Consider the following 27,445-nt stretch of genomic DNA (forward strand, 5'->3'; position numbering starts at 1 on the left):
TCAAAATGTAACATTTACGTATCTTGTCTTATTCATTCATTCAGCCAGTATATCTTGAATAAACACTAAGTGTTAGGCACCATCCTGAGCGCCTGAGATCAGTGAGCAAAACAGACAGCATCCTTTCCCTTGCAGGATGAGTTTATAGCTAGTAGAAAAAGACACAGTAAACAGCAAACAGTAATTAATGGTGTTAACAATGATTTTTTTTTCAATTCAGTTTTTAAATTATACGATTTTTTGTTTATTTTTTATTTGTGTCTACTCAGGGACTTCTCACTTCCGTCTCTATCCCCTTCACCTCCTTCTTACCCAACCCCCTCATCTCATCTGTCCTTCTCTTCAATTTCCTCTCCTTTCATTGAAACTATTAATAACTAACTAAGGTAATGTGAATTTCACCTCTACTGCTTTCCCATAATCCAAGGTAGAAACTTTAATGATCAGTGAAATTAGGGAAAACCAAGAAACAGAAGGGAGTTTTTTTTTAAAGCCCCTAAATTAACTATAAACTAGATCCATTTCCTAGAAAAATTCGCTGTAAACTAGATCCATTTCCTAGAGAACTGCAAGTCTCCACCCAGGATTTGAGCCTTGCATATCATCTGTGCTCTCCTATCCCATGATCTCCATACTGTTCTGTGCTGCCTTTCTCCTGATTGGGCCTCTTGCTAATCTTTTTCCTCTCAGAGCTTTTCTTCAGTCATCTTGGACTTCTATCCAGTAGTAAAGAAATCCCTTATTTCCTCAAATTAGAAGAAAAAAGAAAATACTTCAAACATATAGAAAAAATACAAAGAATAATATGTTTATATATCCCTTGAAATTAGGAAATAGTAATTTCATTCAATTCAGATAAATTTTTTAAAGAAATCAAACAGCTTAAATCCTGTTGTATCACCCCCACCTATTTTATTCCTTCTTTTCTCATTCCCTCCCACTTCCAGAGACAGCCACTCTTCTGAAGATAGTACCATTTGTTTCTGACCACATTTTTAAAAATCAATTTCTTTTTCTTCTTTTTTCTTTTTTTTTTTTTTTGAGATAGGGTCTCGCTCTGTTGCCCAGGTTAGAGTCCAGTGGCATGATGAGCCACTCAGCAATTTCAGTTCTATGAAAACATGTACATGTACATGTTTGTATGTACAGATGTATATGAAAGTATGTACAAAAATGTTCATAGCAGCATTTTAATAATAAAATATTAGAAACAACTCAAATGCCTTTCAATAGCAGACTATATAAATCAATTGCAATTTATAAAATGGGATACAATACAGAAGCTAAAATGAATTGAGTTACATATATTTTTGGATAAATTCCAAAAACACAGTGTATCATTAAAAATACCAAGTTGCAGAACAGGACAATGCCACTTTACATAATTTCTTAAAAGCCTAAAACATTATTGTATATTGTTTATGAATATATAATATATTTATGTGAAATTTAAGAAGTACTAAAAATGTGGTCGGATTCACTTGATCCCAGGAGTTTGAGGTTGCAGTAGGCTATGATCGCACATTCAGATTGGAAAGGAAGAAGTAAAATTATCTGTATTTTCAGATGACATGATCTTATATAGAGAAAATCTTAATCCACAGAAATACTGTGAACTAATAAATGATTTCAACAAAGTTGCAGGATATGAGATCAACACACAAAAATTAGTTGTATTTCTGTATGCTAGCAATGAACAATCTGAAAAAGAAATTAAGAAAATAAATCCATTTACAATAGCATAAAAAATTAAGCATTAAAATCTTTAGGAATAAATTTAACCAAGGAGGTGTAAGACTTGTACATTGAAAACTACATAGCATTGTTGAGAGAAAATAAAGACCTGTAATAAGTTAGTGGAAAGACATTCCATATTCATGTATTGGAAGACTTAATATTATTAAGATGGCAGTACAGGCAGTACGTGAGTTACAGATGACCCGACTTGTACTTACAAACAGGTTCTCAAGGCTCCCCATAAGTATAATTTATAATTAAATAATTAAATTAAGAATTCAGGAACTAGTTTCTTCCTGGAATGTAAACAAACCCACATAGCATAAGTGGTTTGTTGGCACAGCATCTTTATGCTAGCAGCTAGTATCGTTGTTTATATGGTCACTTATGCACAGCATCACTTTTGTCTTAACTTTTTTTTTTTTTTTTTGGAGACAGGGTTTTGCTCTGTCACCCGGACTAGAGTGCAGTGGCATCATCAGAGCTCACTGCAACCTCAAATTCCTGGGCTCATCTCCTGAGTAGCTGGGACTACGGGCATGCGCCACCACGCCCGGCTAATTTTTTCTATTTTTAGTAGAGATGGGGTCTCGCTCTTGCTCAGGCTGGTCTCGAACTGACCTCAAGGCGATCCTTCCACCTCAGCCTCGCAGAGTGCTAGGCATAATAGTTCTGTAACTTATTACTACAGTACCGGGGTATTATTACAGTATTGCACTGTATTATTACCACATATGAGCCATTATAGTATTATTAGTAGTAGCATTACCATGTCTGCACTGTTCATCAGGCATCTGAGTTACATACAAGTCCAACCTAAAGGCATTCTCAGGAACATATCTCTTCCATAACCTGGGGACAGCCTTTACTCCCTAAATTGATGTACAGGTCAATGCAATCTCTATAGGATTTCCAATTGTATTTTATACAGAAATGGGGAAGCTGATTCTAAAATTCTTGTGGTACCTTGAAAATTCTAAGAGTACCTTGAATAGCCCAAACAATCTTGAAAAGAAGAACAAAGTTTGAGGACTCACCCTTCCTGATTTCAAAACTTACTACAAGGAAGCCAGGTGCCGTGGCTCATGCCTGTAATCCTAACACTTTGGGAGGCCAAGGCGGGGGGATTGCTTGAGGCCAGGAGTTTGAGGCCAGCCTGGCAACATAGCGAGATCCTGTCTCTACAAAACATTTTTAAAAATATCTAGGATGGTGATGTGTGGCTATAGTCTCAGGTACTTGGAAGACTGAGACAGGAGGATTGCTTAAGCCCAAGAGTTCAAGGCTGCAATGAGCTATAATCTCGCCACCACACTCCACTGTGGGCGAGAGTGAGACCCAGTTTTAAAAAATAAAAATAAGGCCAGGTGCGGTGGCTCACGCCTATAATCCTAGCACTCTGGGAGGCTGAGGCGGGTGGATTGCTCGAGGTCAGGAGTTCGAGACCAGCCTGAGCAAGAGCGAGACCCCGTCTCTACTAAAAATAGAAAGAAATTATATGGCCAACTGAAAATCTATATAGAAAAAATTAGCCGGGCATAGTGGCGCATGCTTGTAGTCCCAGCTACTCGGGAGGCTGAGGCAGTAGGATCGCTTAAGCCCAGGAGTCTGAGGTTGCTGTGAGCTAGGCTGATGCCACAGCACTCATTCTAGCATGGGCAACAAAGCGAGACTCTGTCTCAAAAAAAAATAAATAAAATAAATAAATAAATAAATAAAAATAAAAAACTTAACTACCATGATATAGTAATCCAAAACAATATGATACTTACATAAGGATAGACATATAGATTAATGAAATAGAATTGAGAGTTCAGAAATAAACTCATACATATATCATCAGTTGCTTTTCTACAAGAGATATAATAGTCTTCAACAAATGGTGCTGAGACAACTGGCTATACACATGCAACAGGAAGAAGTTGGACCCTTATCTTATACCATGTATAAAAATGAACTCAAGGCCGGGCGCGGCGGCGCACGCCTGTAATCCTAGCACTCTGGGAGGCCGAGGTGAGTGGATCACTCGAGGTCAGGAGTTCAAGACCAGCCTGAGCAAGAGTAAGACCCCATCTCTACTAAAAATAGAAAGAAATTAGCAGGCCAACTAAAAATATATAGAAAAAATTAGCCGGGCATGGTGGCACAAGCCTTTAGTTCCAGTTACTCGGGAGGCTGAGGCAGAAGGATTGCTTGAGCCCTGTAGTTTGAGGTTGCTATGAGCTAGGCTGACGCCATGGCACCCTAGCCCAGGAGACAGGGCAAAACTGTCTCAAAAAATTAAAAAAAAAAAAATTTATAAACATAAATTCTATGGTTATTATTTCTATAATTTATATGTTTATAAATATATAAAGTATTTATATAATTTATAATTTAAGTATAGTACTTACATCCTCTTAGGTACTATTTTAGTCATGGAAGATATGGTGATTTTTAGCAAATGTTTTTATTTCAGGCCATTCATTTATAATTAAACGAATATTTACTGAATACCTTCTGTGTTTTATTCACTGGGGACACAATAGTGAACCAGACCCATATGGCCTCTGGTCCCTTGAAAGAGAATAAAAGTATTAAAATAGCTTTATTTATTGACTATTTATTACTTGCCACACATTGTGCTAACCTCATTACATATATTATTTCCTTTAATATTAAAATATTTGGCAACTGTGTTTTAGATATTAGCATGTTTCTGATCAAACCTGTTCATATCAACTGAAATAGTAACATACTTTACAAAAGGCCTTTCAGTATCTAAAGTATGATGCATGTGTCATAAGCACAGTATAAACACACACACAGCCATTTAAATATTTTTGTGAGACTTTTCAGTCTGTAGAATCTTGGTGGTGATGTGTTTAAAAGGTTAAGGATGATGGCAAAGCTAATTCCTACTTAGGGCTAAAATTTATTTGTCCTACTTCTATGAAATGAGAGCCAAGAGTCATCTGTGGTAGGCCATAAATGGCTTTTGAATTTGAATTTGCTTGCACTTTCTACACAGGCTAGAGCCCTGCCGTATAACACACTAGGGGACTCTTGCCAGAGGGGACTGTATAAACAGTCCACAGATGTTCTCGAAGAAGCTCCCTGGGACTTTACTACTTGGTAATAGAAAGAGTCACCAGCCGTCTTCCCTGATTTCCTATAAGAGATCAAAATCTGGCAGATAAACTGAAATGTTTTCACCAAACAGGCAGCTTTTAACATCTGTGTAAACCTCTATACCACTTTAAAGAAAATTAAGTTACAATATAACTTTGGAATAAGGAAACTAAAACCTGATTTTTGTTTTATAATTTTAAATCCATTCCTTAGAAAGGTTTTTTAAGGCATAATATATTGCGGCCACACTTTTACTAAGTGTGGAAAAAAATGCTTAGTTGTGATTTTTTAGGGAGGAATTGCTGTCATTGTTCTGAGAATTGGATTCTCTTTCTTGACCTTCCGTCCTTCCTGAACGTCCTCAGCTAATGTTTTTTCTGTAATTCAGATACAGCTGAGCACAGCAGAAGTTTTTGCTGGAATTGACTTCAGTGTGGACATCTGAGTGTTTATAATAAGGAAAGCCAAATTCTTTTTTCACAGGCACTGTACTTGAACAATTTGATATTCTGAATAACTATATACCCCCCAAAAGGAACAATTTGGCTACTGTATTAAAATTTGAAAATAGCTTGCATTACATATTTAGTAGCTCAGAGACCACTTTTATTATGTGTAAAGACCAAAACTTCTGTGGCTCTATACTAACTTATTTTTTTAGAAAATATTAATAATCTTAAATCTGCTTTAGAGTACAACTCAAAGACCATTTTAAAACCTAATTAATTCATTTACTGAGAAGATAGAAGTAGTCAAAATGATAAATTAGTCTTGAGTTAGCTTTGATAACTATTGATTTCAATAGTTTTAAGAATTGAATCATTCTGTTAATAAAAATTGTGACTAATATAATTCTGAACGACTTTCAAGACAGGTCCCTTCCCCACTGTTTTAGTAGAATCTGGGTAAAAAAATGAAGAAAATTGACCCTCTCCTGACAAACCTATAGAGACTCCCACTACCTGCTGGCAGATGCCTAAGCTTCTTCATCTAGTAAGATGTTGTGATCTGCTCACCTCTCTTCTAGGAAGGAAGAGGACACCCTGTGAGTCCCTGACTTGTTTTCTTGGCTATAGGCACACATAGACCCCAGGATAGTAGAAAAAGAGCGGAAAGGGAGCTAGATTTGGTTCTTCCCAAGGCTGCTACTGCTTTGGACACCCTTAACCAACTACCCTAGGCCCTTCTTGTCTAGATCTTTGAGACTTTCTCAATTCTTTGGGCCTTTCCAGGTTTCTTGAACTTCTTAAAATGGCGTTATCTAACAGTCTTAGTGGGGCTAACATCTAAATTCCTGTATGAATCTTAGAATTCAAAATCCTCCACAATCTGAATTTACCTTACTTCCCAAGCCTTACCTTCAGCATTCTTCATTGTTTTACCTCAGGCAACTAAATTATGCCACTGAGGGTGCTGTGGGTGTATTTCCCTACCTGGAATGCCTTCTTCCTATCTGAATTCATGTCCCGCTCAGAGACATAGTCCCTGGAAACTCCACCAACATTAATCTGCTGTTTTCCTTGCTACTTAGACATAGCACTTATCCTTACTTTGTTCCATATTTTAATTAAATTAAATTAACACATTATTCTGTTTCACATATTTTATCTTATGTTCTATATTTCCCATGGTGTCTTAACATAATACTGAATATATTTAGACATCATTTCCTTCAGAAAATCTTTTTTAAACCTCCATATTTGTCCAGATGCCTCTCTTCTAGTACCCCATGTAACTGAAATTATCCTGTTACATGCTTGTTTCCATTGCTTGGCCAAGTTCTCGTGGTTATATATTCAAAAACACATACAAACACAGACTCAACCCTTAGCATAGTTCTTGGCACAGAGCAGGTTCTCAAGAAATACTCTACTGAAGTGAACTGTTGAATATAATTATTTTATTATTGTGCTTATCACAGGCTTTTTTTGTCATAGTATCCCAAATTACATAGATAAAGCAGGTGCAGAGAAATTTAGCTGTTATATGAATATACCATATGTCTAAGATTGTTCCTCTTGGAGGCTGTCTTGGGGCTGTAAAGGATAAGACCATGTTTAGTGCAACCACCAATTGTTATTTTGGAAGACAGCAATTGAAACTCCTAAGGGGATCAGACTATTTCTTTTCCATTAATGGTCCCATATGTCCAAGAAATGTATATTGATCTTCCCTAAAATTTCAAGGTAAGGAACAGTCAGATTGCCAAGAGCAGGGATGTTGCTTCCTAAACTAAAACTGAAGTTATATATGTTCTTCATGCTAAATACTTTCTGGTCTTCCAGCTCTAGTTGCCACCAGCTCTGCAGCTGTGTCCATATCCTCACTACCTGTTAGTCATCAGGACCATAGCTAAGGAAGAGATCCTCTTTGTTATTGGGGTGGTATGGTTGGTGAGCAGAAATATGCTATTTAAATGTTTAGTTTTTTTTGTGTTTTTTTTTTTGTTGTTGTTGTTTTATTTCAGCTCTCCATGGGGATACAAAAGCTCAGGTTATATACATTGTCCGTGTCCCGCCCATCCCCCTGAGTCAGAGCCTCAAGCGTGTCCATTCTCCAGACAGTGCGCCTGGCACTCACCATGTAGTCATACCTCCATCCCCTCCCCCCACCCCCCACCTCCCCGAGTCAGCACCTTCAAGCATGACCATTCCCCAGACGGTGCACAACGCACTCATCGTGTAGGCATACACCCATCCCCCCTCCCCACCCCCCGTCTCATTATGAGACATGTAGAGAAACAGAAATGTATAGCCCATACACAGGGGGAAAAGGAGTCAATAAAGACTATACTTTTCAGGGGTCATTTCTATAGTTCGTTACTAGAGAAGTTTCTCCGAAAGATGTAGAGCACTGGAAAAAAAATTTTAAATTAAAAAAAAACAGAGTCAGTAGAAACATCCCCAAGGAAGTCCCTACATTGGACATACTAGACAGAGATTTAAAATTGCCTATTTTTAATATATTCAAAGAGGTAAGGGAAACCATGTCTGAAGAACTAAAGGAAAGTATGAGAAGGATATCTCACTAAATATAGAATATCAACAAAGGGATAGAAATTATAAAAAGGAACTAAATAGAAATGCTAGAGTTAAAAATATAATAACCAAAATAAAAATATACTAGAAAGGTTCGGCAGTAAAATTGAGCTGGCAGAAGAACGAATCTGTGATTGTAAAGATCAGTTGAGATTATCTAGTCTGAGAAAGAGTAAATAATATAAAGTCTGATTTAAAAGACAATGCATAAAGCAGTAATTATAAAACATTGATGGGCTTATAGTGTATAAAGATATATTTCTATGATTAATAATAGCACAGAAAAGGGAGAGAATGGAGCTATGCAGGGGCAAAATTGTTATATACTGTTGAAATTAAGGTTACATTAATCCAAACCAAATTGCTTTAAATTAACATGTTAATTGTAGTATCTGGGCAGCCACTACAGAGGTAACTTCAAAATATGTAGTAAAAGAAATAAGGGAATTAAAATGGCACATAGAAAATATCTATTTAACAGACCTCATGAAGAGATAGTATTACTTTATATTATTTTATAGAACAGATGATACTACTCAAGTATATAAAAAAAAGTATATAATAGAGTCTGACTCAAAAACCAAACCTGGCCAGGCACAGTGGCTCAGGCCTGTAATCCCAGCACTTTGGGAGACCAAGACAGGAGAATTGCTTTCTTTTTTTTTTTTTGACAGAGTCTCACTCTGTTGCCTGGGCTAGAGTGCCATGGCGTCAGCCTAGCTCACAACAACCTCAAACTCCTGGGATCAAGCAATCCTCCTGCCTCAGCCTCCCGGATAGCTGGGACTACAGGCATGCACCACCATGCCCGGCTATTTTTTTTTCTCTTTTTAGTTGTTTGGCTAATTTATTTCTATTTTTTAGTAGAGACGAGGGTCTCACTCTTGCTCAGGCTGGTCTCGAACTCCTGAGCTCAAACAATCCGCCCGCCTTGGCCTCCCAGTGCTAGTATTACAGGCGCAAGCCACCGCGCCCAGCCGAGAATTTCTTGAGGCTAGAAGTTCAAGGCAACATAGCAAGACTCCGTTTCTAAAAATAAAAATAAAAATAATTAGCTGGGCGTGGTGGCGCGCACCTGTAGTCCTGTTTACTCAGGAGGCTGAGGCTGAAAGATTGTTTGAGCCCAGGCGTTCAAGGTTACAATGAGCTATGATTGCGCCACTGCACTCCAGCCTGGATGACAGAGGAGGGAACCTGTCTCAAAAGAAAAACAAACAACAAAAAACCAAGTCCATCACCAAAATTCCATACTGTAGTCCTGTAACGGATATAGATGAAATTCTCTGATAAAACATAGAAATGGTTAAGCTTTACTATTTTAATACAAGTACCATACTCTTTTAACTCCATCAGATCAGGAAATTAAAGCTCAAGAATGGTCAGTGTCTTCCCAGAGTAATGTTGCTGGGAAGTGGTACAATGGAGATTTGAATGCACATGTATATGGTTTAAGGCTTTATATTGGACCATACTGTTTTGGGGTTGCAACCTAAATATTATGTGGTTTTAGCACACTCACAACCAGATGACTGTAAGTAGTACACCAAACCTCTTTCAGGCATCTGACTTCTCTTGCATGCTAGTTGATGACTCAAGAGGATAACATGGACTCTGATGAAAAGCAGTATTGAATTTTTTCTTCCCTGGTTTCATAATTCACAGACAGAAACTTTGTTTACTCTTTCATAGAACCTGAAGTAACTCAGTGATTTTAAATAAAACAACCAAGTATAAAATTAGGTGATGTGTTTCTAATTTTACTTTATATCAATGACAAATTCAACCTCATATTAAGATATTTACAGTGTTGCATATGCAGCCCAGTATTTACTTCGATGTTTTAAATTTGTAAAAAGTTACTTTCTCTTTGCAACCTAGTTAGGTACAGCTTGGAGTCTTCTGAGAAAGATGACAGGCAATCAGTATTTTCTTCTAATATCAGCAGAGGAAGACTGTACAATTTCATGATTTGGTTTTAAGACAATTCATATTTATCATCATCTTGACTTTTTACCAAACACTATTTTAGAAAAGCCCACTGCTCTGAGAAAAGAAGAGTTTGTTATTCTAGGCCGCGTTAAGGAAACTCAGAATTTCAGCATAACTCTGTGACTAAAGCATCTATGCCCTTCCTTGATCCAAATAAGGAGGCCACTGTTTAAAGTTCTTACCGTAGGGGAAATTGCATCAAATGCTTAGAAAAATGACACATTTTTTCTCCTAATTCCTAATTCATCGTAATTTTCCTCTTCAAACAAGTTCCAGGGGATTTATACTTTCCAGTATAATAAATATTCATTGGAACACCCTAGAATTCTAAGTTTCTGAATTTGTCTTTAGAATAACCCAAATTTTTTTTACTATTTTGAATATTTACCATTATAAGTTTGGGTTCCAAACTCTACTGATTTTAGGAGTCAGGTAGAGCAAATGAGTAAAGAGGGCAGAGGTAATATGTAAGGGAGTGTGTGGTCTAATAGCTACCTGGAAAGAACATGGCTGCATAAAGGCATTCCAAGTCCATTTTTTAAAAACACCACTGGATCATTAAAATATATTGCTTGCTGATCAAAGGCCCTGTGTTTTCTGAGTTTACAAATTACAGAATTTTTCCCCTAGAATTTGTATCAAATAGTCAAGAAAAAGCTTGACGATTTTTTAAATGCATATTTGGATGAGTTACGTACCAAATTTTTTCATATTGGAGCCTGTCAAGGAACTGCCAGATTAACTCATATTTGTATAAACCTCGAAAGAATGCTTCTCCTACCATTTCAGAGCATATATATGAACGCTAAGGTCTCATTAAGAAATTTATTGGTCTTCGTACAGGTCTCTTTGAATTGAAATTTGTGCACATCTGCTCACTTGAAATTGAAGAAACAAGTGTATTTTGAGAACATTTTGTGTCTTGCTCACTTAAATGTGTAAAAGCAAGAGACAAAAGAGGATTATTGGAGGAACCAAAAAATAGGCACTGTAGGGAAAGTGTAATGGGGAAGGGAATGGGGAGTAGTAAGTAATAAGTGAAGAAGCTTAAGAGGTAAGCCAAGTTCAGATAACATGGTCCATGATGAAGATTTTTTAAAACCTTTTCCAAAAAGGAATGGGTAGGCAATGAACAGTGTTGAGCAGTCAAGTAAACGTACAATTTAGAAACATTCTCCTAGCTGCAGAATGGAAATGAGTTGGTGAGAGGGACAAGTAGATTCGGGCAACAGAAGATTGTTGCAATAAACCAGATGAGACAGAATGACCAGAGGGTAATAGCTGTGGCTGTTAGGAGGAGGGGTTGGATTTGATAAATATTTAAGAAGTAGAGTCAACAAGATTTAGTAATTAAATGGATGTGGGAGGATGAGGCAGAGGAAAAAATAAACCTTGTCTTCCAGGTTTCTGCCATAGGCAAGGGAGTGGATAATGGCATCACACACTGAGCTAGGAATACAAAAAGAAAAGCAGATGGAGAAGAAAATGGTTTACTCTAAGAGATAGTTTGATTTATAGGTTTGAAAGTCAGAGAAGGGAAATAGTGTCTGGTCAAAATGCAAGTCAGTGTGATAAAAATGTAAAACAACAATAGCAAAACAATTAGCATTGACCCAGAATGCTATTACAAGATTTTGTGAGGGTGTATATATAGGCGTCTGACCTTGTCTATACAATTCCATTTGACAAATGTTTATTGGATGCCCTATTATGCAAGATTTAAGGGGAGGTTAAAAAATTAAAAATTTAAAAAAATTTGTCAGTTTGAATAATTACATTGTCAAAATCAAATAAAATACAGAGACAAATCCCTAAATTTAAAACATTTTATTTGGGAAGAGGAATTGCAATTCAGGGCATACACACAGACTGGGTAGTCTTTGATATGTCTAAAGAACAAAGAGAAGATTGTAGGTTTTATAAAAAAGAAAAGTATTACATATTCTTTTGAAAGAAAGTTTATTGGCTCCAGTAAAGTTTTGGGGAACTGGCAAGCTCTGATTGGTGAGTGACAGCAGTGGGTACAACTAGTCTTAGAGTCACAATAGGTTGTGCTAGTACCTAGTAGATAATACTGGTATCAGATTACATACCACAGGCAGTTTCAGCAGCTGGGCTTATAAAAAATTTAATTCTTGGAGCAGATGTTGTGTGCTTTCTTCCCCTGGCCCCTCTACTCTGATTTAGTTGAGTATGATAAGAATGACCCGATTTCATAATCAACTTTCACAACATATTTTTTTCACCAGAATAAAGGTGACCCAATTAAGATAAATGCCTTGTTCTCTACTCTCAAAATGTGTCTTTGGTGCTTTCCCTCTTATAAAACTGGGGTCTGCTTTTGCAGCTCCCACCCTTCTCAGTTCAGTTCATTTCAGTTATTAGAGGCTTTCTCTGCTAAGGATGGAATAAAGGGAGGCAGGAAGGAAGTGCTGCCTGTCTGGAAGGAACGAATGGTCTGTTGGGGAAATCAGCTGTATATATAAATGGTTTGAATACAGTGTCATAAGTACTATGATGAAGTAGTTTGTAGAAAGTATTTTCAAGCTCTTTGATTTGATTATATTTTGATTCATTTCTAATCATTGGCTTTTTAATCAAAATGCATATAAATATTTATGGAATCTGCCTTCTAATCACAACCCATGTTAAAACAGTACTACCCAGAATTGCTTTGAACTTCATCTCTAGGTGCCATCGTTGGTAACTTAAGGTAGGGGGCTAGAGCCAATCATAGGGTTATCATCTACTTCCTGTGCTTTGAATTCCAACCATTTTTTAATTTTCACACCTCCTGCATTAACTCTATGCACACTAACAATAATCCACCCAGGCTGGAAGGCCTCCAGCTATCTTATTCTTACCCACCAGAAAAATTAGTTCATATGCAGGTTAATGAGTACCACAGTCTTACAAAGGTGATCATTAAAATTCAGGGAATTCTAGGTGTTGAATAGGGTGAAAAAAAATTAAGATTAATCTCTGCTGAAAGAGTCTTTCAATCATTTGGGCTGCCTCCCACCTAATGTAATTTCATTAAGCTTTACTTGGGTTATCGAAGCCAAGGGAAGCCTTTACTGTGTTCGGTATATGATGATTAATGGTACATTTTCTTTGGGCCAGAATATGTTGGGTGTAGCTTGCCTGTAAGCTAACTAATTTGATGCATATTTGTTACAGTACTTAACTCTAGAGTAAGGCATTCATTTATTTATTCTGTAAATATTTTTGAGCATCTGCTATCTGTTAGGCAATGTGTCTTGAATAAGACTGAATCCACTGTTTTGCAATAATACTCATACAACATATAGAAGAAGACTGAGGAGCACTGAGGAGGAGCTAGTTGAGTCAGTTTTATAAAGCACTGGGAACGTGGTAGGCCATTAGTGAATGTTAGTCGCCTGTGTTAGCCATCATTACTAGTATTTAAGTGGGAGAAAGGGGGGAAGAACATTCGAGGCCAAGGGAATAACTTAATTGGAAACATGAAAATGAATGTCATTTTCCAAAATGACTCAGTGTGATTGGAATGGAAAGTACAAAGCAGAGAACAGTGATGAGAGATGGTGCTAATGAGAGCTAGGCTGAGACTAGATTGTGAAGGACTTTAAACACCAGCTAAAGAATTTTGACTTTTCAAAATATACAGTGGGAGCCATAGGAAAAAGTTTTGTGAAATCAGTTTATTTTCCTAATATGATATTCAGGTTTTCTTTTTGCTTTTTATGGAAAATTTTTAACATACACTGAAGTAAAATAAAAAAGCAGTATAATTACCCCCACATACTCGTTACCCAGTTTTAACCATTATCAATATGTGGCCAATCCATTGAAGAGTTTAAAGCAAGGCAAGAAAAGAGACTAACACTGTGCCGCATCTGTTACCTTACTTAATCTTCACTGTGTCCTGTGGAGTATGTGGTATTTTCACTTTCCCTAATTACAAATGAGAAAACCATCAAAATGATCAGGTAAGCAAAAGCTCTGGGACTCGAACCTATATCAAATTATTTCAGAGCTTGAGCTCTTTCCTGGTCTGCATCTGAAGTAGAGTATGATTCTCAGTTGAAAACAGCTGCTGCTCCATCCACAATAATAGTACCTATTGGTGGTGGTGATGCAATTCAGGATGATAGGCTTCTCTGCCTCCAGCCACTCTACTTCTGCTGCAGAGTCACCGGAATCTGTCTGCATGAATGCTCAACCTGGTCAGCTAAAGGAACTGGATAGTCCAGCAGTTTTCAAAGTATGGTCCCCAGATCAGCAGCAGGTTATTAGAAAATGCAGAATCTCAGGCCCCACCCCCAACCTCCTGAATCAGAGACTCTGGGGGTGGGGCCCAGCAATCTGTGTTTCTATTTTTGTTTTTTTTTTTTTTTAAGTAGACTTTATTGTTTAGAGCAGTTTTAGTTTCACAGAAAAACTGAGCAGAAGGCACAGGGATTGTTTATACCCCCGCCCCTGCACACACTCAGTTCTCCCACTATCAACATCCCCCAACGGAGTGATACCTACATTGACACACTATCATGACCCAAAGTTCATAGTTTACATTAGGGTTCATACTTGGTGTTGTACATTCTATGAGATTAGACAAATGTATAATGACATGTATCTATTATCATTAAAGTATCATACAGTATAGCTTCACTGCCCTAAAATGATATGTGTTTAATAAACTCTGCAGTGAACCCTCATACACACTTAAATTTGAAAACAACTGATAGACCTTAGAATATAAAAAGCAGGGAATATTTGAAGGATCTTCCTTATTCCTAAAGACCTACAGTTTTTACCTACCAAGGAAGGAGAGGGCAGGACTGAAATATACTTGTGTTGTGCTTGTTTGTTCCTCACTCTGTGCCCTGGGCTAGAGTGGAGTAGCATCATTATAGCTCGCTGCAGCCTCATACTCCTGGGCTCAAGCAATCCCCCTGCCTCAGCCTCCTGAGTGCTGGCACTACAGGCATGCACCACGACACCCACTTAATTTTTCAATTTTTTGTAGACATGGGGTCTCACTGTGTTACTCAGGCTGGTCTCAAACTCCTGGCCTCTAATGATCCTCCCACCTCAGCCTCCCAAAGTGCTAGGATTACAGGTGTGAGCCCCACCACACTCTGCCCTTGTACTTGTGAACTGTTAGTATAGTAAAAACTAGGATTTATTAGTGTTAAGTAGGGCTTTACCTTTTTTTTAAAAAGTTCAATAGGCACAAACCCCTATTGGAAGTAAATCTTCTAGTATAAGTAGTTAGGTACTACTTGTCACCAAGTTGCAATGGTTTTTATTATTATTTTTTAGCTCTTAATGGCAACTAATAATGGCACATCTGTAATTCTGGTTGACATTCCTTGAACTTAAGTGAAGAAAGATGTTTGTACATCTAAATTCAAAACTATTAAAATATCAACAAAAAATCAGTATTTCTACTCATTCTCCACATGGTAAGGCTTTGACAACCAAGTTCAGATCATCATGTCTGCTGACATACCCTGGGATTTGTGTGTCAGTTATTATCTCATGACCTAGTGAGATAATATATTTTTATAGCTAAAGTAAAATATACTGTAGCAACAGGTTACTTCTTGAACACCTTTATAAAGTGTTTAGAATTTTTATGGTAGGATTTAAGAAGCTGAATGAACATACAATTCCTGATTTGGGGTGTAGTTTGATCAAAATTAATAGTATAGTTACTTTAGTGGGAAATATTATCTTCAATCAGAAGTAATCCTGATTACAGTAAGGTCAAAAACAGAAGTAACAAAAGGACTTTGATTTCTTTTTCTTTTTTTTTTTTTTTACCCTTTCTCTTCCCTCTCACTCACATGCACAGTGCCCTGGCACAGTAGATACTCAATTTATATTGCAGTGAGATCATAGAAACTGTGTGTGCCTTTGGTTCACCTTTAAATGCATGCCTTCTTTTTCTGAGCTCATGATGCCTATATTACCATTTGCTGTATTTAAATAAAATATTCCATTGGTTTCTGGCAAACACAAAGTTATGATCATCCACCAAGAGCATTTCTAAGGCAGAAACCTATGTCAGAAGACGTTATGTTTCTTCGTTTAACACGTTCATGAAAAAGCATGTCCTAAGGTAGGAAATTTTATTTAGACTTAACACCAACAGTCTCTCTGATGATGTTATATAATTATATGAACATTACGTTAAAGGTATTTGCACTGCCTATATCTAAAGTGCTCAATGGTGCCATCTAGTGGTATAAGCACTATAGAGGGTGCAGCTTCATTACTCAATACTTTTGGGACAATTTGTGTATTTTTAAAAAATCAGTTTTGTAGTAAAAGTTTAATGGAATAGCCAAACATAAGATGCAAAAAGAATCTCTTTATTATAAGACCTCCATTGAGGATTCTTAGAGAGAATACCAACATGTAAATAACAAAAGAAAACATAGCTAAGTTATACTGTATCATTATCTTTTGTACATCAAAAGACACTATCAGGAAAGTGAAATGACAGCCCACAAAATGGGAGAAAATATTTGCAAAACATATATCTTGTAAGAGTCTAGTATCCAGAATATATAAAGAACTCTTACAACTCAACAACAAAAAGACAATTTAAAAATGAGTTAAGGACTTGAATAGACATTTCTCCAAAGAAGATATACAAATGGCCAATAAATACGTGAAAAGATATTCAACATCATTAAACATTAAAGAACTGAAAATGCAAACCACAATGAGATACTATTCCCTATACCCACTAATATGGTTTTCATAATTTAAAGAAACAAAACAAAACCTCCCAAAACAGAAAATAGCAAGTATGGGCAAGGGTGTGGAGAAATTGGAACCCTCGTAAATTGCTTGTAGAGAGGTAAAATGGTGCAGTCACTATGGAAACAGTTTGAAAGTTCCTCAAATAGTTAAACAAAATTACCATATGACCCAGCAATTCCATTCCTAGGTATATTCCCATATATTCCCAAGAGAAATAGAAACAGGTGTTCAAACAAAAACTTGTACATAAATGTTCATATCAGCATTATTTATGATAGCTAAAAAGTGGGAAAAGATCAAATTTATATCAGCTGATGAATGTATAAACAAAATGTGTTTAGACAGTGGAATCCATACAGTGGACTATTATTCAGCTGTAAAAAGGAATAAAGTACTAACACCTTGAAAATATTATGCTAAGTGACAGAAGCCAGGCACAAGAGGCCACATATCATATGATTCCATTTACATGAGATATCTACAATAGGTGAATCCATAGAGATAGAAAGCAGATTAATGGTTGCCAGGGCCAGAGTGAAGGAAGGAAGAGGGAGTGACTACTTAATGGGTATAGGGGTTTTTGGAGGGGTGATCAAATGTTTTGTAATCATAGTAGATAATGGTGATGGTTGCACAACATTGTGAATATACTAAAAGCAACTGAATTGTATACTTTAAAATTATTAAAATGGTGACTTTTGTATTGGGTGAGTTTTACCTCAATTTTTAAGAAAACATTGATGGGCCAGACTCCAGAACCTTTTTTATTATTATTATTATTTTTTTTTTTTTTTTGAGACAGAGTCTCACTCTGTTGCCCAGGCTAGAGTGCCATGGCGTTAGCCTAGCTCACAGCAACCTCAAACTCCTGGGCTCTTGTGATCCTCCTGCCTCAGCCTCCCTAGTAGCTGGGACTACAGGCATGCACCACCATGCCCTGCTAATTTTTTCTATATGTATTTTTAGTTGTCCATATAACTTCTTTCTATTTTTTTAGTAGAGACAGGGTCTCATTCTTGCTCAGGCTGGTCTCGAACTCCTGAGCTCAAACGATCCACCCGCCTCAGCCTCCCAGAGTGCTAGGATTACAGGCGTGAGCCACTGCGCCCAGCCAATTATTATTATAGTTATATTTTTCCATAGTTGTTAGTATGTATGTATTCTATTTGTTCTGCTTTTTGTAACCTAAAATTATTCGATACATACTTTTCATCTATAACTGTTTCCACAGTTTTTATTTTGGTGGCTGTATATATTTTAATGAGTATATGCATCATAGCTTAATCTTTCTCAAATGTTCAGTGGGTTTCTCTTCATTTTTTCAATTTCAAAGAGTCCAGCTATAATGTTTAAGCAAATGAGAGTGTTTAAAACCCTTCATAGATACTACATTGGTGTTTCTTCTACAAAACAGTTATCTCTGAACTGTGAGTTACGGTTTTGTTTTGTTTTGTTTTAAGAGACAGAGTCTCACTCTCTTGCCCAGGATGGAGTGCAGTGATGCAGTCATAGCTCAACTGTAACCCTAAACTCTTGAGATCAAGCAATCTTCCCACCTCAACCTCCTGAGTAGCTGGGACTATAGTTGCACACTACTGCACTCACTTCTCTTTATTTAATGTTTCCACTGTTTGCTGGGTGTGGTGGTTCACACCTGTAATCCTAGCACTTTGGGAGGCCAAGGTGAAAGGATCACTTGAGATCCCTTGAGATCAGGAGTTTGAGACCAACCTGGGCAACATAGACCCCCTATCTCTACAAAAAATAGAAAAATTAGCCAGGTGTAGTGGCGCACACCTGTAGTCCCAGCTACCTGGGAGGCTGAGACAGGAGGATCACTTGAGCCCGGGAGTTTGAGGTTGCAGTGAGCTATGATGATGCTATTGCATTCTAGCCTGGACAACAAAACAAGATTCTGTCTCAAAAGAAAAAAAAATTCTATTGTGTTTCTTCTCTGACTGCTCTTTAGTAAATATACCTGTACTAATTTATGATCCTGCCAATAATGGATGAGGAAAAATGGAGGAGATTAATGTTTCTTGAGTATCTACTCTGTTCTAGGCGCTGCACCTGAATCTTTTCACATTTATTATTTCATTTAACTCCTACACCCACTCTGTTATGAAGTGACTACAGAAGTTAATAAGCAGATGAGCAAAGATCACAACCCAGCATTCTGTCTCCAAATGCGTCCTGTTCTTCCACAGCTTTACCAATATTGGATCTTACCTCTTGGTTCCTCTTTATTAGAGATTCAACATTTTCCCAAGTGATCATTAACTGTACATATTTGCTTGTGTACAGTCTGTATCTTTTGTCCATTTATTATTATTAATAGATTTCAAACTGAACATACCTACTTTTCTCATAGGCAGAAGGCATTAGGGGTCAAAGCTTTATTATAATTGTTTTGCTTTTATTTACTCCTCTGTTACAGGCTCTTGATGGAAATGTGTATGACCACCTCAAGGATTATTTAATAGCCTTCAGCCGGACTGAGCTAGAAACATGCCAAGCTGTGCAGAACACATTCCAGTTTTTGTTAGAAAACTCTAGCAAGGTGAGTTACCTTTAGTGCAATATGTGGTGTTTTCCATTTTAGAATCTAAAATGTTTTTGCATACAAACAAAATGAAGGTACCAATGATATCAAAGGAATGCTTTAAAGGACAAATTTCCTGGAAACAGCATTCCTTCTAGCAAAGTTGGAGGATATTCTGTTCTCCTTGTTGATGTGTTGGTGAAGGTGGCACCAAGGGCGAAAAAGGAAGTGATGATACAGACTAGCTCACAACATCAGTCCATTGCCATGTGCATTGCCTTTGAGAAGAATGGTTTAAAGAGTTTTATCTTCTGGGTGGGCATGGTGGCTCATTCCTGTAATCCTAGCACTTTGGGAGGCCGAGTCAGGAGGATCACTTGAGGCCAGAAGATCAAGATCAGCCTGGGCAACATAGACCCCCATTGCTACAAAAAAATTAAAAATTAGCCGGATGTGGTGGCGCACCTCTATAGTCCTAGGTAATCAGGAGGCTGAGGCAGGAAGATCACTTGAGCCCAGTAGTTTGAGGCTACAGTGAGCTATGATCCCACCACTGCACTCCAGCCTGGGTGACAGAGTGAGACCCTATCTTTAATAAAAAAAAAGAGATAAAGTTTTATCTATCGCTCAAATGAATTTTCAATGCACCCAACTCAGTCACATGGTGGGGAACAACAGGTTATGTGCAGAAAATAATAATAGAGCACAAAGGAGAAAGTAGCATTTTATAATTGATTAAAAAATTAATACTATAATATCTTGGGTTTTTTTAATTAAATTTTACTATTTATATGCTGTTATTGATAGTATTCTTTTCCTTTAAAAGTGTTAAGATCCATCAAGTTTGTTGACATTTCACACTGTGTACAGAGAAAATAAATATAATCTCTTTCCTTCAGGATCTGATAGATTGACACGTTTTGCAGTAGTGAAACTATCCTTTGGAAGATAAATTGTTCCTGTGATCAGTAAATGTTTTCTTTTGATAAATTCAATGCACAATAAATATTTATTGACTGCATGCATTTATAAAAATATATGCATTTTATGACTACTGCTTTAAAAGATCCAGTTCAATTCTCTTGTTTGTCAGGAAGAGTGAGAACTGGCTAATACCTTAGAAATTATTTAGAAAGGGTCCAGAATATTCACTTTCATGTAGTAGTGTCCAAAGACAGGAAAGAAAAGAGACACAGACTCTTCATCCTGAATGCTTCTTGTGTATATATTCTTTATTTTCAGCGTACCAGAACTCCCAATTCTATTTATTAATTTATTTACTTATTTTATTGATTTATTATTTATTTATTTATTTTTGAGACAGTGTCTCACTTTGTTGCCCAGGCTAGAGTGCAGTGGCATCATCATAGCTCACTGCAACTTGAAACACCTGGGCTCAAGTGATCCTCCTGCCTCAGCCTCCCCAGTGGCGGGACTACAGGCACGCACCACCATGCCTGCCTAATATTTTAATTTTTGTAAAGATGGGGTCTCACTGTGTTGCTCTGGCTGGTCACAAACTCTTGGCCTCAAGTAGTCCTCCCAAAGTGCTGGGATAACAGGCATGAGCCACCACACCTGGCCCCAATTCTATTTTTAGAAAAATAAAAAAATGCTAGGTTGATATGGAAATATAAAGATTACTAGCCTGGTGCTTTAGAGTCCTGCCATATACCTATTTTCCTGTATTTTTACCTCCCAGAATATAAGAAAATGTATAAAAGGATTGATATGTAGAAAGAAGAATTGAACGAATGAATAGATGGGTAAGATAATAAATTATGTGAAAGAAAATATAGAAAAATATTAACTGCAGAATCTAGGTAGTGGGTATATAGGTATTTATTGTATAATTCTTTTGATTTTAATGTATGTATATTTGAAATTTTTCATAAGAGAATATTGTTCCTTGTATGGAATAGTTGATTTTTGACTAATGATCAAATTTTTTGTGTTTATTTGTCCATTCAGGTGTTCTGTTTCTTTTTCAGTATATTTTAGTAACTTACATCTTCCTAGACAATTATCCATTTCATTTAAATTATCAGACTTGATGGCATAAGTTGCCTTATAAACTTGTTTGCCTCAAGAGTTCTCTCCTTTTATATCTAATATTGTTTGTGATTTCTCTCTTATTTCAATCATACTTACCGGTCTTTTTATTAATCTTTACCAAGAGCCAGCTTTTGTTCTGCTTTTCAGTGTTGTTTCTGTTTACTTAATTTTTGGTTTTATCTTCATCACTTCTTTCTACTTTCTCTACTTTTATTTTTTTTTTGAGACAGTTTTATCTACCACTCAAATGAATTTTGAATGCACCCAACTCAGTCACTTGGAGGGAGCAACAGGTTATGGGTCAGTGCAAAAAATAATAACAGAGCATAAAGGAGAAAATAGCATTTTATAATTGATTAAAAAATTAATACTGTAATTTTTTAGTGTCTTGCTCTGTCACCCAGGCTGGAGTGCAGTGGCCAGATCATAGCTCACTGCAGCCTCGATCTCCTGGCCTCAAGCAATTCTCCCACTCCAGCCTCCCAAAGTGCTAGGATTACAGGTGGGAGCCGCCTCACCTGGCCTTCTTTCTACTTTCTTACAGTTTATGTTCTTGTTCTTTTTCAAGCTTTTCTATTTGTTCTTTTTTTTTTTAATTTCGTTGAGGTAAAATATATAATTTGTCATCTTTATCATCTTAAAATATATAGTTCAGTAGTAATACATACATTTATATCCTTCTTTCTCCTTTATCCCCTTCTTTTTCTATTTATGTCATATGTTTTCAATCTTTCTTTTTTTCAAGTAAACCCATGTAAGGCTAAAAAATTCTCCTTGTTCTTTAACTGCATTCTGTGAGATGTAGCGCTTTTGTTATTTCTACATTTTTTCCCCTTTATTAACCAGTGATTATTTAAAAGTGAGTTTTGTCATTTCCATTCAGTGGGAGTATGTGGTAGGATGCCATTTTTCATTTCAAATTTTATTAGAAATTGGATTTTATTTTTATTCTATCACATTTGTCCTAATTTTATCAGAGAGGTTATCCTCTAACAAAATTCCTTGAAATTTTTTTCTAAGAATAAGTTAGACTGGATACACTACCTTTGGTTTATAAAGTAGATAAACATATAGTCATAACAAATAGCTACTATTTTACACATTCTTAACAATTTCCTGAGAGTTTGTAGCATATCATATATCTTGAATCCCACAAGTTTGGTATTACCATGCTTATTTTATAGAAAGGAAAGCGGACTTGGGAAGTTTATTTGACTTGCTTGAGGTCACACACTCATACATAGTGCTTTCCATGATCTTCTATTGTATTATCTCTTTAGCTTATATTATGTTAATAGAACATGAATTATGAATTTATAAACTAGTTTGGACACATAAAGAGGTAAGCTTTCATTTTCTGCATTTACTCATATGAGTATCTCACTCCCCCCCAGATGAGAAATAAATGAGATGCTCTTACATTTAGATTGAAAGTGGTAGGAATAAAAATTTAATAAGAATGATGTGTCTAGGAGATGTGCCCTTTTGTTCCAGGTACCAGAAGAGCTCACACCTAGAAGTTTTATGCCATGTGTTTTTCTGTTACAAAGAGCTTGTTATGCTGCTATAAGCAACCCAGTGATTTGATAATCCAAAGGGAAGTTTGAAACTGTTTAGGTTTTCTATTTTACACCATTATTACTTCGTCTTTGGGAGGAAAAAAATCTATTTTTTTCCACATGTATAAATGTGACATATTCCCAAAGATATCTTGGTGGTAATTCATACTGACATACTGTAAATGTTAAAGTGCTGTCTGTATCGTTCATCCCCTAAATGGAAACAGCTGGCCCTAAGAGCTTTTGTTAAATTTCAATTGTTTATAAAGCTTGCTTTTCTCCTTAATATTTTATGAAATGCTTTGTATATGTAACTGAAGTAGATATTATCATAGATATTTTTTCTAGGACAGTAGCTACATAGATAGCTCTACTGGCCTTTATAGTTTATTTACATGTGCTTGCTTTGTCTCCATGAGGAAATTCCTACCAATTAATAACATAGTTCTTTTAACAATTCAGAAAATAACAATGTTATTCTGTATATCTTTGGAAATCAAATTGTCTAATGTTAGACTAACTAAAGACTAACTGAAGACTAACCAAACAAAGTAAATTTAATAAAATGAAGGAAATGATCATTTCAATAGACACAGAAAAAGTATTTAAGAAAATTCAACTCTCTTTTATGATTAAAAAAATACACTCAGCAAACTAGGAATAGAAGGGAACTTACATAATGTGATAGCATTTGTGAAAACACTACAGCCAATGTTATACTCAATGATGAAAGGCTGAAAGCTTCCCCCACCAAGATTAGGAACAAGAAAACGATGCCCACTTTCACCACTGCTATTCCCCATTTTACTAGAAGTCCTAGCCAGAGCAGTTTGGTAAGAAAAAGAAATAAAAGGCATCCAAATTGAAAAAGAAGAATTAAAATACCTCTATTTGCAGATGACATGATTATATGTAGAAAATCCCATAGAATCTGTAAAAAATCTTCTAGAGCTAATAAATTCAGCAAAGTTGCAGGTATAATATTAAAACACAAAAATTAGTAATGTTTCTATACTCTATCAATGAATGACCAAAAAAGAAAATTAAGAAAACAATTCTACTACAATAGTACTCAATAAATAAAATACTTATGAATAAATTTAACCAAGTCATTAAAGACTTGTACTCTGAAAACTACAAAACATTGCTAAAAGAAATCAAAGACCAAATAAATGGAAGTAATAAATGTTCATAGATTGGGAAATTTCTTTCTTTCTTTTTTTTTTTTGAGACAGAGTCTCGCTCTGTTGCCTGGGCTAGAGTGAGTGCCATGGCGTCAGCCTAGCTCACAGCAACCTCAAACTCCTGGGCTTAAGCGATCCTACTGCCTCAGCCTCCTGAGTAGCTGGGACTACAGGAATGCGCCACCATGCCCGGCTAATTTTTTCTATATATAGTTTAGTTGGCCAGATAATTTCTTTCTATTTTTAGTAGAGACAGGGGTCTCGCTGTTGCTCAGGCTGGTCTCGAACTCCTGACCTCGAGCAATCCTCCCACCTCGGCCTCCCAGAGTGCTAGGATTACAAGCATGAGCCATCGCGCCTGGCCGGGAAATTTCATATTGTAATATTCCCCAATTAGGAATAGAAGGGATTTGTGGATCTACAGATTCAATGCAGTCCCTATCAAAATTCCAATGGCCTTTTTTGCAGAAATTGAAAAGCCAGTCCTCAAATTTATATGGAACTATGAATAGCCCTGAATAGCCAAAACAATATTGAAAAGGAAAAACAAAGAAGACTCGCATTTCCCAATTTCAAACTTACTATTAACGTAAAGTTAACAGTAATCAAGATAGTGTCATACAGGCATGGGGATACACATGTAGACCAATGAAATAGAATTGAGAATCTAGAAATAAACCCAAACATCTGTGGTCAATTGATTTTTGACAAGGGTATCATGATCGTTCAATGGGGAAAGAATAGTCTCTTCAACAAAAGGTTCTGGGACAAATGGATATCTGCATGCAAAAGAATGAAGTTGAACCCCTGCTTCATAAAAATTAGCTCAAAGTGGGTCAATGATCTAGCTACAGAAGAAAAATCTTTATGACCTTGGATTTGGCATCATATTTTTAAATTTGACATCAAAAGCATGAGCAACAATAGAAAAAACAGGTATTAGACTTCATCAAATTAAAAGCTTATGTGCATCAAAGGACATTATCAAGAATGTGAAGAAACAACCTATAGGATGATAGAAAATATTTTCACATCACTTATCCAATAAGAGTTTAATATTGGCCAGGCGCGATGGCTCACGCCTATAATCCTAGCACTCTCGGAGGCCAAGGTGGGTGGATCACTCAAGGTCAAGAGTTTGATACCAGCCTGAGCAAGAGTGAGACCCCATCTCTACTAAAAATAGAAAGAAATTAGCGGCCCAACTAAAAGTATATGTAGAAAAAATTAGCTGGGCATGGTGGTGCATGCCTGTAGTCCCAGCTACTTGGGAGGCTGAGGCAGGAGGATTGCTTGAGCCCAGGAGTTTGAGGTTGCTGTGAGCTAGGCTGACGCCACGGCTCTCTAGCCCGGGCAACAGAGCGAGTCTCAAAAAAAAAAAAGAAAAAAAAGGAGTTTAATATTGAGAATATATAAATAACTCTTGCAACTCAACAACACAAAACCCAATTTAACAATGGGCAAAGGTCTGAATAAACATTTCTATGAGAAAATATACAAATGGTCAACAAACACATGAAAAGATGTTCAGCAATCATTGGTCATTAAGGAAATACAAATCAAAACCACAATAAGATACTTCCCACCTGCTAGTATGGCTTTAATTAAAAAAATAATAATAAGTGTTGACAAGGATGTGGAGAAATTGGAACCCTCATACATTGTTGGTGGTAATGTAATGGTGTGGTCACTGTGGAGTTTGGCAATTCCACAAAAAGTTAAACACAGAGGTACCATGTGACTTGGCACTTCCACTCCTAGGTGTGTACTCAAGAGTATTGAAAATAGGAGTGCAAACAAAAATTTGTACATGATTGTTCACAGTAGCATTATTGATAATAATCAAAAAGTGGAAACAACCCAAATGTTTTTCAACTGATGACTGGATAAATAAAATATGGTATAGCTATACAATGGAATATTATTCACCCATAAAGAGGAATGAATTACCAATATATCATACAATATGCATCTCACAGAATAAAAAATATAAATAGCCATTACCATATAAAAAGGTGTTGGTAAGGGCTGAATTGTGTCCCCTCCAAAATTCATATGTTGAAGAACTAAACCCTGGTACCTCAGAATGTGACTGTATTTGGAGATAGACTCTTTAAAGAGGTAATTAAGGTAAAATAAGATCATATGGGTGGGCCTTAATCCAGTATGAGTAGTATTCTTATAAAAAGACGAAATTGGGACACAAACAGGCACACAGGGAAGACCACGTGAAGGTACCAAAAGAAGATGGCCAACTACAAGCCAAGGAGAATTACTGTCAGAAGAAATCAGGCCTGCCAACACCTTGATCTGCACTGCTAGCCTGTGAAGAAATAAATTTCTGATATATAAGCTACCCAGTCCATGGTACTTTGATATGGCAGCCGTAGCAAACTAATACAGAGACTTTCCTCATTAATAATCAGGAAATTAAAGCCACCGTGAGATTGCATTTTACATGCATGAGATTGACAAAAATAAAGACAGACAGGAATGAGTGTTGTGAGAATATGGATTAACAGAAACTCACACACTACCCTGAGGGGTACAAATTGGTACATCCAATTTGAAAACATTTGGCATTATCTAGTCAATTTAAAAATGTACTTACTTTCCGACCTGGCAGTTCCACTTCTAGATAATATATCCTAGAGAAACTCTTGCACATGTGTTCCAGGAATCTTTCAGAAGAATGTTCATAGCAGCTTTCTTTGTAAGAGGAAAAAGCTAGAAACAAACCCAACTGACAGTTGGATGAATAATGGAGACTATCATACAGCAATAAAAATAAAAGATCTGTAAGCACATACATTAATACGGATGAAACTCACAAATGAGCAAAGAAAGCAAGTTTCAGATAAATACACAAAGATGCCATTTATACAAAGTTCAAAAATATCCAAGACAGCAATCTCATTTTGAAGTATATCAGATGTAGTAACACTATTTAAAAAAAAAAAAAAGAAAAGAAGAAGGAGAATGACAAACACAGAATTCAGGAGGGTGGTTACCTCTAGGGCCTGCATTCTCAGTAAGGGTGCTATCACCCCCAAGGAAGTAAAAGTTGCTTCCAGATGGGGGAGGGGTACAAAAAAAACCTTAGATATTACAGTGGGCTCACAGTACATAAATATACATGGTACATTTATAGTATTAAAATTTAATGGATTGCTACCAAATGGTATGTTAGAAAAAATTGAGCTTTAATAATGACAATAACTGCAGGAAATTTATACAATTATAAAATACACATTGAATATTTTTTCATTCATAAGTTCATAGTAATAGTTTATTAAAGCTGTAATTGGTCATTCATTGGAGGTTGCTAGGGGAACAACTCAATTTGAAAACCAGATAATGAAGAAAAAGAATTAGCATTTATCCTCCCTTGCTTATACAAACTGTAACTCAAGGTAACTAAACTGTACCTCAAAGTAGATAAATAGTTGACTTGGGAAAGTTTCTCTTATTGAA

At 36.4% G+C, this 27,445-nt stretch overlaps 1 protein-coding gene and 1 pseudogene across 1 annotated transcript in view; both read left to right on the top strand.

The window, feature by feature from the left end:
* The window catches only part of FCHSD2 (FCH and double SH3 domains 2), a 251,191-nt gene that overhangs the window by 162,064 nt on the left and 61,682 nt on the right, over positions 1 to 27,445 (top strand). Inside the window, exon 9 of the mRNA XM_045555521.1 lies at positions 19,069 to 19,191. Within this exon, the coding sequence (XP_045411477.1) occupies positions 19,069 to 19,191 (123 nt within the window). The remainder of the gene's footprint in view (positions 1 to 19,068; positions 19,192 to 27,445) is intronic.
* LOC123643010 lies at positions 7,632 to 7,717 on the top strand (annotated as a pseudogene).

The sequence above is a fragment of the Lemur catta genome, chromosome 7, assembly GCF_020740605.2.
Source record: "Lemur catta isolate mLemCat1 chromosome 7, mLemCat1.pri, whole genome shotgun sequence".
Taxonomy (NCBI): Eukaryota; Metazoa; Chordata; class Mammalia; order Primates; family Lemuridae; genus Lemur; species Lemur catta.